Source organism: Macrotis lagotis, chromosome 1, assembly GCF_037893015.1.
Source record: "Macrotis lagotis isolate mMagLag1 chromosome 1, bilby.v1.9.chrom.fasta, whole genome shotgun sequence".
Taxonomy (NCBI): domain Eukaryota; kingdom Metazoa; phylum Chordata; class Mammalia; order Peramelemorphia; family Peramelidae; genus Macrotis; species Macrotis lagotis.
The window spans coordinates 872788873-872802826 of NC_133658.1; the positions used below are offsets into that span (position 1 = coordinate 872788873).

Below are 13954 nucleotides of genomic sequence, written 5' to 3' on the forward strand. Positions count from 1 at the left end.
AGGACATGGCAAACCATACCAGTATTTTTGCCAAGAAAATCCCAAATGGGGTCACAGAGAGTCAGACACAATTGAAAAATGACTAAACAAACACATGCACATGCATACATATACACATACACACACACACACACACACACACACACACACAAAGACACACTCAAGTTTGTTATGAGTCATCATTGTGTTGTGGTAGCCAAAAAATGTTTGGGCCACATTTAGAGTAGCAGACATTCATAAATTGGAGAGTATTCGGAAGAGCACAATTAATTGAAGAAATTTAGTCTGGAGATTAAATTTTGTCTGAACGTTTTATCTGGAGCAGAGGAGATTCAGTGGAGAATGAAATGTGTGTCTTTAAAACTCTGAAGGGCAGTCATGGAGAAGAAGGGGTAGATTTGTACTCTTTGGTTCCAGATAGCAAAACCAGCCGCAGTGGATAGGAGTTACAAAACTTTAATCATGTTAGGGAATATTTCATACCAATTAGAGCAATCCAGAAGTGGAATGACCTTCCTGGTGAAGTATTGAGTCGCTCCTCATTGGAGATCTTTAGACAAAGGTTGAGTGACCATTGATTGGTTATAGTACAATTCCTTTTGGGTATGAATCAGTCTCTAAAATTCTGTGCTTCATTTCATTCATTCATTCCACATTTTTAATAACAAATCACTTGCAAAGCCTTTACCTGCAGTATCCCAGTTAAACATCTGCTGCATTCATATTATTGGGTTTTCAATAACAAGTTTTGAGAGTGGGAACGAATACAAAGACTTGGTCCATACTCTCAGGGAATATACAGTCCAGAATGAGAAATCAAATAGAAATTAAGAAATAGAAATTAAAGAATGAGAAATGAGGAGAGAAGTAAGGGTAGTACAAGGATTAGAGTTCAAGGTAGATAGTATTTTCAGCAATTGAGAGAGGAGTCATTAAGGAGAACTCCATGAAGGAGAAGACATGTCAGCTTGGCCTTAAAGAATAAGTAGAACATCAAAAGGTAGAGTTTGCAGAAGGAGAAAACATTCCCCCTAGGGCAGGTGATAAACAGGAAAGTGTGGGACATATTTAGGAGACCAGATAGTCCAATTTGATTGAAATATCCCAAAAATAAGGGAAGTAGCATGAGAATGTGGTTAGCAGTAATATTCTAAGTGTCCTTCCAGCTTAGATATTCTCTGTGCAGATCTAAGATTCTGTGTTCTAAATGGTTCCTTCTAACTCTGATAGTTCATGTTCTAAAATCTCTTTAAAATTCAAATGTTCTAAAAAAAATTTTTAAAAAGATTCAAATGTTCTGAATTCTCTATCAGATATAACATTCTTTGCTTATATTCTAATCCATGATCTTTGTCTGTTTCTTCCTTAGGGCAGACGACCAGTCACTTTGATTGGCTTCAGTCTGGGAGCAAGAGTCATATACTTCTGTTTGCAAGAGATGGCTCGGGAGGAAGGTAATCTCATTCAGGTGGAAGCAAATGTTTGCTAACCAAAGTCACCCCCAAAGCAATCCAGAAAGGTACTCTGTTCCTTACAGGGCTAGCAACCTTTCAGCATACATACCAAGTATATCACTAATTTGAGATGGGAATTTTGGAGTGGCATCTCCAGATCTTGAAAGCCGGGGGATCAGATGGTGAGGAGTTTAGGTTTCAAGTCACTCCTACAAAATGACACATTCACACCAACAAAACTAAAAAGATTATATTTAATAAAGTGATTATAAAACAGGTAGAAATAAATCAATTTTACAGCAAAAGTAACCAGTAAGTCCCAATATAATAAAAAAAGAAGAGCAAAGCCTACATAAACATAGATATTAAAAGAAAACATCACCAATTGGGGGAGCTTCAACATCTGAATCAATAGCGGCTGGGGAGTCCCAGGTTACAGTCTTCAGAGTCACAATCAGGAAAAGCCCCAGGCAAAGCATCCTCTCCATGGGTGAAACTCCAAAGGGCTGCTCAGTGCTAGGGACTTTTAAGGGGTCCCAGACAAAGGTGGCACACTGCCAATAGGCTTATACAAGCTTTTTTGGCACTTAACCAGGACATGTGAAGAGTACATACATGACCTGGGCAGAGTACGTGCATGACCTAGGAAGGCTCACAGCCAAAGTTCTGAAATTAATTAAACGTTGAACCTTTGGACAGGTAGCCAACCCTCCCAGGATTCAACTTTCAGGAATGACTAGTTCCTAGAAGGAGTATTTGACACATGCAAAGACAACCAAGTTCATGCAAAGGTGATAGGGGAACTTGGGTGGGGGGTATATATGGCATATGGCCTTGACCAGGATCAGAATAGGTATTAACCCTTCATTTGGCCTTGATACTGGAAAAGGCATATGCAGTTCCCACTAATGGAGAAACATTATGAAAAATTCTTCATATTCTAAAATACATGTAGCAATTACATATAAACAAGAAAACTAATACTAATAACAAAAATATAGGAAGAGCTATAGCATTAAAATATCTAGTGGCAGTAGGAGAGGAAAATAATAAATCATACCAATGATGATTAGTATCAATATTTAAAAGATGAGAGACCTCAAGTATTTTACCAGCAATTATGTGGGTCTGCATTTGGTGTTCATTAAGAGTTCTTTCATTTTTTTCCAAAGTTGCTTTAGAGAATAAGAATCACGTAATATTTGTATAAGAGGTCCTAAAAACATATATATATATATATATTATATATATATATATATATATTATATATATATATATACATATATGGAAGAGATAAAGATTTGTGTACCAAGTTAAGAGTTATTTCATCCATTTGGTCAGGGGAAAAGTAAAAATCATCACCCTGCCAGTGGAGATATGAAATATTGGAGCAGAAGCCTGAAAAAGGGGCAGTCTGGCCAACAGAAGACAGATCAATTTGAATAATAGAGGTAATACTTCATATAACATAGAGAAATTAGACTGAGTATGTATTGTCAAATCAAAGAGATTAGAGGAATGGTCCAAAAGACTGGGCTCCATCTGCCATGTAACCATTCCACACCCTATTCCTGAATTACACACAATACAATCAGCTAAACTATGAATGCAAAGTAATCATATAGCACAAAAAGAATAACATAAAAATTACACATGGTTATAGGAGTATTGATCTTAAAATGAGTAATAGTGCCTATGCAGGAAGTAAAAGTACAATGAGGTGAGGTTTACAGATGTTACAATCCAATGATCTCTAGGGAGATAGTTCCTAAAAGCATTTTCCCACAATTTGGCATCTCCTGATTGTAATAATCCCCGAGCATTTTCCTTTTGCAACAGCATATGCATGTTTTCCAGGGAATATCAAGTCCAGTTAAGTAGGGCAGAGATATTAGCATCAGTATGCAAATTAGCCAAGGTAGAAGCATTAAAAATGGTTAAAATTACTTTTCATATCTTAAGGTTAGTTGGTGGAGTAGGACCGTCATAGACAACCATTGAGCATTAATTGTTAAAGCCTGAGCAACATCCTGTCCAGCACTGCGCAGTCTGCTGGCCAGAGCCTCAAGATCTACTGAATTTTTACTAAGCCCAAACCAGTACCAGCTCCACCAAGTAGGGTATCATACCAAGCACGTTTTTCCCCTTTTGCTAGTATAAGTCCTTAGTATGAGGAAAGTGATACTATAAAGCAATAAAAATTTTTGGGAACTTTGAGATACATTAACACAGCTATGGGGAAATGCTAATAATTAAAGGAGGACTTTGTAATGGCTTTTGCTGCCATAATAATTTAACATGATGTTGATAGAATTAGTACACACAATTTATTTGTCCTGGTCCTTGGTGAGTCTGAATGACAAAGTAGTTTCATGGGTGATTACCCATCTAGAACAGTTTTGTATGGCAGCATCAATGTGGGGAAATCTAGTCTGTGGGGTAGTAAATGGAACGGCCTTAAGACAGTATGAGGTATTTGCCCAAGAATATACAGTGATATCCACTGTAGGGGTATTGCATATCAATACAGTTCACAAAGGGGAAGGAACTTGCCAGAAAGTAGCATTTACAGTAGTCCAATTAACAACGTTGCATGGTTGGTTAGAAGGACAGGTGAAGTTATCTTGTTCTCTGGAAGATGTGGAGTTCCTCCACCACAAATGGATGTGGGTGTGATTGAATCTCAGCAGGGCTCCAGGAGTCCATGAAGCTGATCCATGCAGAAGAAACCACAACAGGAGGCACCCTAATAAACACTTCATTCACGTAAAAACACTTGAATTAATGGAACAGTATACCATTTATCACTCCCTGAATAACAGATTACAACAGTATTATCTTTGCCTTTCACAGTAATTTCCCTGGCCTTAGATATGTCGTGTAAATGTGTCCTTATCCAAAACTTAGCCCCCCCTTTAATATTAGTGGAGCCAAAACCTACATTGCGGGTGGTACTGGAGGGTGGCTCTTTGATCTGTTCCCATTCTACTTCTAAACATGGTGTAATTATTAACTGACACACCTTTAAAAGCTATGAATGTATTAGAAGGACTAAAATTATGAAGATACACCTTGATTTCCCCTCTATAATCACTGTCTATAGCCCCCCATCACTACTTGTACATTTTAAATAGCAATATTTGATCTGGTGATTAATTGACCGTAATATCCTTTAAGAAGTCAATTTCTTTGTCTTTAAAATATGACCCGTTATCACTCTGTATTTGCATAGCAGAACCATAATACAAAGTTATAATATCTAATGTTTTACAGGTGTTCTTTTGAGTAGCTCTTCTGTAGGGGCAGGTTATTAGTACTCCAGAATAGGTGTCCATGCAAGTGCAGGCATATTGACACACTTGACTAAAAGGCAAAGGCCCAATATAATCAATTTGCCAAATTTGGGCAGGCAGAGTTCCCCTTCCTATTCCCCCCAATAATAGTGTTGGGAATTGGTCTTTCTTTAAATACTTGACACTGGGTACATTGATCAGTAACTTGTCTTCACAGTGAAAGGGGAACTGATATGCCCTGAGCAAGGGCCCACCTGTCAGAGGCTTGGGGTCCTAGATGTCCTGTAGTTATGTGAAGCCATCTGGCCAAATTCAATAAATCTTCAGGTTCCTCAGTTTCTTTAGGAGCAATTGCAGTGATTCCAATCTTTGCCAAACCATGTATATATGCATTGTACTCACGTTCTGGAGTGTCCACATTGGCATAGGTATCTACATAAAAGACTGAGACTTTAGTATACTGGACCCAAATCCATATATCTTTCCACATTTCATGACCCCAAACTTGTTTCCCATGAAAATCCCAATTTTTTTGCATACCACATGGGCATCTAAGTGGTTAGGCCATTCACTCTTGTCCAGGTGTCTGTAAAAAATATGACATTGCCTCCCCTTCTCCTGTTTCAATACTTGACATACATCCATCAGGTCTGTTCACTGACTGCTTTCCTGTTCTTTCTAAAATATTATTTGCTACAGCTTTCCAGTACCTAATTTGTCCTAAATATTTAGCAGAGCCATCCGTGAGCCAAGTATGATTCTTTTGTTCACGACTCAAGGCATCAAATCCTCAATTCCATTTGACTGGTGAAACTGCCTTCTGAGGGGGAGTGGTCAGTGGAGACTGCACTGAGGTTAATTCAGACATTTTCTCAAGGAGGGGAGAGACACCAGATTTTCCTGGTTTAGCTCTGTTCTGTATGTACCATTTCCATTTAAGTATACTGGACTCCTGTGTGTATTCTATCTTATGAGAGACTGGAGTCCTAACAAAACTTCATGATTTAAAGGGAACTATTCAGTTTCTACTGATGCCCAGTATGCAGCCAGCAATTGTTCAAAAGGAGTATAGTTCTCTCCTACAGATAGCAGTCTAATGTTAAATTTTTTAAATTTCCCCAATCACTTTTTTTTAGATTTTTCAAGGCAATGGTGTTAAGTGACTTGCCCAAGGCCACACAGCTAGGCAATTATTAAGTGTCTGAGACCGGATTTGAACCCAGGTACTCCTGACTCCAAGGCCGGTGCTTTATCCACTACACCACCTACCTGCTAGAACACCTCTCAATTTAGTACAAATCTGGGTTGCACAATCCCAGAAGAAATTCCATACCTCATTAGTTGATTCATAGTTCTCTATATTCTTTCCTACTTAACATTGATTTTTTTTTTTAGTTTTTGCAAGGCAATAGGGTTAAGTGGCTTACCCAAGGCCACAGCTTAGGTAATTATTAAGTGTCTGAGGCCAGATTTGAACTCAGGTCCTCCTGACTCCATGGCCAGTGCTCTATCCACTGTGCCACCTAGCTACATCCTACTTTACATTGATTTTAAATCAATTTTCAAAACTTCCAAAACCAATATCTTATTTATACAAAGTCAAACTTGCTCATACTTTCATTCTATATGTTTTAGCTTCCATAAATTTGATATACTTCCAACAAAAAAAAGGAACCCAGCCTTCTCTATGCCTTTTCATTTTTCCTTGCACTCCTTTCATTATTCTCTTCACAGGTCCTTAAATCCAGTATTCAGACTGCACAACTTGCATTTTCTCTTAATATACTATTTAAGCATATTTCAGACTTTATTCATGCCTTCCTTCTTCTTCTTCTTCTTCTTCCTCTTCTTCTTCTTCCCCTTCTTCTTCTTCTCCTTCTTCTTTATCTTCCTCCTCCTCCTCCTCCTTCTTCTTCTTTTATTTTAACACATACTGTTCTAGACCAGATCCAATGACTTATTTCAAACCTTACTTTTACAGCTAAATAGACATAATTCTATTTACAAGTTCTTGGGCAAGATTTTTCTATGTCCCTGATTCTATTGTATACTTAAAATTTTACAGATTTTGATGGTCCTTCTACTTTAGCAAGAATAATTTCTCATCAGGTAAATTTAGTTCATGAAAAAGTGATGGGGGACCTCGGGTGGGGGAACCAGCATGTGGCCTTGAACAGGATCAGAATGGGTATTAACCCTAAAAATGGAAATTGATAAGGGTATAACTCTCCTGAGGAGAGTTGGAAGTACCAAATCTCATTGGGGAAAGCTATGATTTTATATACTCTCCCAAAATTGTAGAGGCTGTCAATTATGACTTTATAATATTAGAAATTGGGGTGAAGGAACACAGTTGGGGCTGTAGACCAAAGATGAACTTCAAAACCATGTCAACCTAAGTCACAGAAGAACAGAACTTTCCGTTAGAATTGTTATGCATGAAGTGCTGGTATACACTTGTCAAACTAGTCATTCTTTTGTGAGATTAACCATGAAATATATGGAATATATTGGAATAAATAGTTAATATGGCTCAAGAAACTTGCAACAGCCATTGTAATAGTTTAATGTAGTCTTTCCATTATTTTCTGTTTGTTCAAGAAGGTTCTGGCTGCTGATCACCTTGGAAATAAAATCATATGGTCATGTGGCATGCTTCTGTTTCTCCCTGCTATCTGAATATAGTCCATAATCAGTTGTTTTGTTTTTCTAGAGCCAGGATACCGAGAATGTCCTAGAAGGAATCTGAACTATGATGCCTTAGAGATTGGATCTGAGAATTTGTATCTGAGCTCTGTAGATTTAGTTCAAGCCCCTATCACCTAGAAAGATGGCTCACTATCTATCTAACTTGTTGCAAGAGTGGTGGAGCAAGTAAATAATGACAATCTATATGGAGCAACTCCATGGGGAGTACAGATGAAATTTATGCTATGAATCCTACCCTGATCTTAGAGCATCAGGCACTTAAACAAGGGATATCTTATGGCATGATACTAATATTGAAGGACTTCACCACTAGCAGCTAATCCTATTCGTGTCCTATCCCACTTAAAATAATATTTTTATAATTATGTATTTAACTATCAACAGAAGCATTTTAACATATGAAGAAAAGCAAAATAAGAGAATTGTGTAAGGAACTATAAACTTTGGTTACCCAGATTTTTTTTTAAAAAAAGATTTATTAAACTTAATGCAGTAGTAACAAAATGGCTTGACTTTGCCCTTCAGAAATCTTTTGGTTTTCTTCTCTATGTTTTTAAATATCTTTTTGATATCCTTTTAATTTTTTGGTATTTTTCACATGCCACTAACTCATATCTTCCTCCATACAAAATGATAGATACCATTTATATTATTTATCAAATAATGTAATCATTAATTAATGTAAATAAATAATAAGCATTTATCAAATAGTCCTTTACATATGTTCTCATTTTATCCTCATAACAATTCTGGGAGGTTGGTGTTACTATTATCACCATTTTATAGATGAGGAAACTAATGCCAAGAAAACTTAAGTAACTTGCCCAACATCACACAACTAACTACCAAAGGTCTGAAGCAGGATTTGGATTCAGTTCTTCCCAGTTTAAGTATTGTATATACTGTGCTATTTAACTACCCTCCCTCATAACAAATAACTAGAAATGTGCAAAGCAATTTACACTTTTGGCCATACCTACTTAAGAACACATGTCTCATTTCTTCACCTTTGGTCCCTCACTTTCCTGCCAATATATGGGCATCATGTTTCATTATCAATCTTCTGAAATTAGGATGAAGTGCTTTGCTCAAAACAGTATAGGTTTTCAAAATTGTATTTTTGGCAATTTTGTGGTATTTGCATTTTGGTAATACTTTACATTATTCTTCTTATTCTACTCATTTCACTCTACATTCATTCATACAAGTCCTCCCCAATTGCTCCTATCATATTCCTGATTTCTTATAGTACAATAACATTTCCTTATATCTATAAAAGACAGTGTAATTAGCTATTCACCAACTGATGGCACTGGCTTTGTTTCCCACCATGAACAAAGACAATTCTAAAAGACTTGAGATAGAAAATGGCATCCACCTTCAGAGAAAAAACTATGGAGTCTGAATGCAAACCAAAGCATATTATTTTTACTTTTTTTATTGGTTTTATGTTTTTTCTTTCTAGTGTTTTTTTCTCCTTTGTTCTGATTCATCATTCACAACATAACTAATATGGAAATATTTTTAAAAAGGGGGGAACTACTTTAAAATTCTATAAATGTACTCTTTTCTTGGGAAAAGAATATACACAGTTGTGTGACTTTTTGGCCACAGTTCCAAATTGTTTTCCAGAATAGCCAGACCAATTCACAGCTCTACCAACAGGGTATCAGTGTGCCCGTCCCTCTCTCCCAGTACCATCTAGCAACTTTCATTTTCTTTATTTTATCATCTTTGCCAATCTTATGGCATTTGAAGTAAAGCTTCATAGTTATTTTCATGAATAATTGGAGAAGAATTCTAATTATTCATAGTTATAGAACTTTTTCCTTGTGGTTATTGATGATATGAATTTCTTCTTTTTAGTTTTTGCAAGGCAATGGGGTTAAGTGGTTTGCCTAAGGCCACACAGCTAGGTAATTATTAAAGTATCTGAGACTGGATTTGAACTCAGGTCCTCCTGACTCCAGGGCTGGTGTTCTATCCATTGCACCACCTAGCCACCCCTAGTGGATTTGTTCCCCATCATTTAATCACTTATCTCCTAAAAAAACTCTAATTCTTATGTATTTGTATCAATTCCCCTAATATTATAAATGTCAACTATTAATAGCTCACATTTATATAACATTTTGAGCTTTGTAAAATTCTTTATGAACATTATATGAATTTCATAAGTATACAAGTGTTAATATTGCTATTTTACAAATGAGGAAACCAAGGCTTAGAGAGCTAATAGCTAATGTTCGTATATTACCTTAAGGTTTGCAAACTGCCTTACAAATGTCTAATTTGATACTCACAACTACCTTGGGAGGCAGGTACTATGATTTATCCCCATTTTGCCAATAAGGATACTGAAGCAAACATAGCCCCATATAGTGTCACAGGTGGGATTTTAGTCCAGATTTCCAACTTCAGATCCAATCCTCTTTTCATTACACATGCCAGTGTAAACAAAGCTAGGCAATCACCACCTGGAGGATGAGAGTATGCCTCAATTTCTTCATTTATAAAATCAAGATAATAATAGCACCTACCTCTCCATATTGTTGTGAGCATAAAAGAAGATATTTGTAAACCTAATAGTGCTATGTAAGTGCTAACAGTATTAGCTGATATTTCTGACACCAAATCTAACAATTCATTGCACTACCAGATCCTTAAAGGAGGAAGAAAACTATCTAGCAGCTAGAGTAAACCAGAAAGACTTTTTCTGTCATTTCTACAGTCAATTTTATTCAACATACATTCAGGGCTTATTTGGGGGCAGCTGGGTGGTGTAGTGGAGAGCCTGAAGTCAACTCTTCTATATGTTAATATGTTAGTAATCTTTTCTTTCCTATCTCTCTGAATGCTCTTTCTCTGTCTCCTCTGCTGGATCTTCATCCAGGTCACCCCCAGTAACTTTGAGTGTCCCCCTCTGTCCTAGATTCTCTTTTCTTTCCATAATCTCTCACTTGGCGATCTCATGATTGCATTTTCGTAATGCTGTAACATTGTACATCAGCTTTTATGTATTTAATTTATGTGTTTAATTATCTTCTCTATGCAGATGATTCCCAGATGTAGAGATTCAGCTCTCTTCCCTCTCCTGAATTCCAGTCTTTAATCACCTCTTGCCCTGGAACTCATCATCTTCCCCCCAAAGTCATCTCCCTTCCAAATTTTCCTTTAACTGTCAATAGTACCACCAACTTTCCAGTCACTCATCCTCAACTCCCCACTCTCATTCATCCCTAATAGCCATTCATTTGAGACCTCTTGATATTTCTGCCTCCAATGATATCTCTTAGTCACATTTTCTTTTCTCCACTTATTTAGCCCCCAGCCTGATACAGGCTCATCACCTCTCACCTTGACTATTACAACTAGCCCCAATTGATTTCCCAGCCTCAAGTCCATCCCCCACTACAATCCAGCCTCCCCACAGCTGCAACAATGATTTTCCTGAAGCTCAGACCTGGCTTGTCTCTCGTCTATGTAATAATTCCAATAGCTCCCTATTACCTGTAGGATTGACTATAAAGTCCTCTATTAAGAACTCTTCACAACCTGACTCTTTTCTTCTTTTCTAGACTTCTTATACCTTACTCCCCTTCTCATTCTATATAATCTATGTGGGCCTATTTGCTGTTCTTACTTATGACACTTCCATCTCTGTTATTTCCTTCTAATTCAAAGAAATCCAATCCATATTGGTGGGGCCCTAAGAGGGCCACAAAACTTCCCAGTCAGAACCAGATGAAAATGTCATTGGATGTTATTTGACAAAATTCATAAAAATACAATATGATATGGATATTGTTGATTTGTGGTGGCCCACCAGGATCCTTTTCCTTTTGAGTTTTGACATCATTGTTCTGAAAATGCACAAAATCTTGAACTTCTGGGGTCCTCAGTTTCCTTTTCTGTAAAATGAGGAGATTGGGTTGGATGACCTCTAAGATCTTGATCTATGACCAGTGATCTCCTGATACTCGTTTCTTGTTGAAAATATAGTTACTTGTCCCTTGGGGTTTTGTTTTAAAAGTTTTCATTGATGACTTTTTTAATATCACCCACAGTATATTCTAATCAATACCCAAACCATCCAAAGAACCATCCTATTTAACAAATAGTGTTTTTAAGTTTGAAAAAAGAAAAAAATAGTTATACTGAAATAAGTCTGAAAATTTGTGCAATATATAGCATTTGTGAATCTCCCATCTCTGCAAAGAGAATAGGTTGGAGACCCCTTCTCAGATCTCTTCTCTTGAACCATGCTTGCTCTTTCTAATTTTGCAACATTCACCTTTACTTTGTATTTGGTTGTTCTTTCCATTTGTATTGCTGTGGTCAATGTATATATTGTTTTCTTGGTTCTACTTACTTCCCTCTGCGTTGGTTCTTATAGATTTTCCTAGGTTCCTGTTTTCATCATCTGATCACATAATTCATTTCTTCTAGCATAGTAATACTCCATATGGGTCACTAGGTGGCGAGGTAGATAAGAGTACTTGGGCTTGGAATCAGGAAAAACTGAATTCAAATTCAAATTCTGCATCACTTACTAGCTGTGTGACCCTAGACAAGGAACTTAAACCTGTTTTCCTCATTTTCTTCATCTGTAATATGAGCTGGAGAAGGAAATAACAAACCACCCTAGTATCTGCTCAAAAATACCCCAAATGGGGTCACAAAAAAATCAGACATGCCTGAAACATCTGATAGTAGATAGACATCTACTTTGTTTCCATTCTTTGCCATCAGAAAAATGACTGCTGTAAATATTTTGGCATATATGCAGGTTATAAGTAGAGATGTTCCTTGGAAATCAGCAAATGCTCCGGATCAGGTTTTAATTTATTGTTTTGTTGATTGCTTAGAAATTGTAAACATTAATAATGCAGATTAAACTCTGAAGTGTATCATGTCTTTTCAGAGAACCAATTGTAAATTATTTACCAGAATATCTTGGGAATAAGCTCATTAATGGAATCTCAAAGTCAAAGGCTATGGACATTTTAGTCACATTATTTGTGTAATTCCAAATTGCTTTCCAAAATGATGGTACTGAATCACAGCTCCACCAACAAGGTACCTGTATGCCTGTCTTCCCATAATCTCTCAAACATTCACTTTTCCCATCTTTTCTTCTTCCTTGTCAATTTTCTGGATGCCAAATGAAACTTCAGGATTGTTTTAATGTGCATTTCTCTTATTAGTAGTAATTTGGAGTATTCTTCCATTTACTTGTTAATAGTTCATCTTTTTTTTTTCTTTAATGAACTCTCTGAAACCATTCTATGCAGCCCCACAAGCCATCTCTTTAGAGGAGCCAATGATATACATTCATGAAATGCTATCTGCTGTCTTCATGACCACTGAGTTTACTCCCTCCCAGAAACTCCAGCCAATTTCTTTATGACTTTCTGTGCTGGTGTTTTACTAATAGAACTAAATCTTAATTCAGGTTATTACAGGCAATTAATAGTAATTGCATGTTACTCATTGGTCCATTCTCCCTCTGAAGCTATTGTTTGCCCTGCAGAGTTTGTTCTAGACATTACACACTTGCTTTTGTACAATGTTAGTTGTAAAGGACAAACTTTTCATAGAAGAATGCTTATTATTAGGAATTCATGGAAATAACACCTCTGGAGCAGCCCATCAATCAATCAATCAGTATTCATCTCTTAAGTGACTACTATGTGCCAGCCACTATATTAGACACTAGGGAGACAGAAACAAAAAAAAGTCTCTGTTCTTTAAAAGTTTGCATTCCATATGAGAAGAAAGTATCTATCTAGTTATGTACATTTTTTATCTATCCATCCTTCTCTGTCTCCCTCTATCATCTGTCCATCTATCCATCTATCTATCTATCCCTATGTGAAATATACTCATGCCTAGGGGGAAAGGTATATATGTATATATGTTATATATAGAGAGATTTATGTATGCATATATGTATCAGCATATATACCAAGAGATACATGTAATATATAATAGAGAGAGGAAAATCCTAACAGCTTGGGGTAGGGGGGTTTTCAGGGGTTGGGAATCATTAAAGGTTTCCTGCAAAAAGTTTGAAGGAGCAGCTAGGTGTCCCACAAAAACAAAAACAAGAAAAAAGTGAGAGAGTGGAACTTGAACAGCCTTTGGAAGGAAGTGAAATGAGAAATGAGGGCCTCAGGGCAGCTAGGTGGCATAGTGGATAGAGCACCAGCCTTGGAGTCAGGAGGACCTGAGTTCAAATTTGACCTCAGACAATAGTTACCTAGCTGTGTGGCCTTGGGCAAGCCACTTAACCCCATTGCCTTGCAAAAATTTAAAAAAAAAAAACAAAAAAAAGAAAAGAGGACCTCCTGACCTGACCTGGAGGGTAGACTGTGCAGAGGAATGGAGAATGGGATTGGTCAATCATCAGCAAGCTTATATTAAGCGCCTATTGAGTACTAGAAGCTGAGCAGTGCTGAGGTTTCAAGGAAAGGCAAAAACTTGGTCCCTGCCCTC

At 36.9% G+C, this 13954-nt stretch overlaps 1 protein-coding gene across 2 annotated transcripts in view; it reads left to right on the forward strand.

The window, feature by feature from the left end:
- The window catches only part of TMCO4 (transmembrane and coiled-coil domains 4), a 115182-nt gene that overhangs the window by 58442 nt on the left and 42786 nt on the right, over positions 1 to 13954 (forward strand). For both annotated transcript variants that reach the window (XM_074218252.1, XM_074218253.1), the window contains exon 11: positions 1370 to 1454. In XM_074218252.1, coding sequence (XP_074074353.1) covers positions 1370 to 1454 — 85 coding nt within the window. The remainder of the gene's footprint in view (positions 1 to 1369; positions 1455 to 13954) is intronic.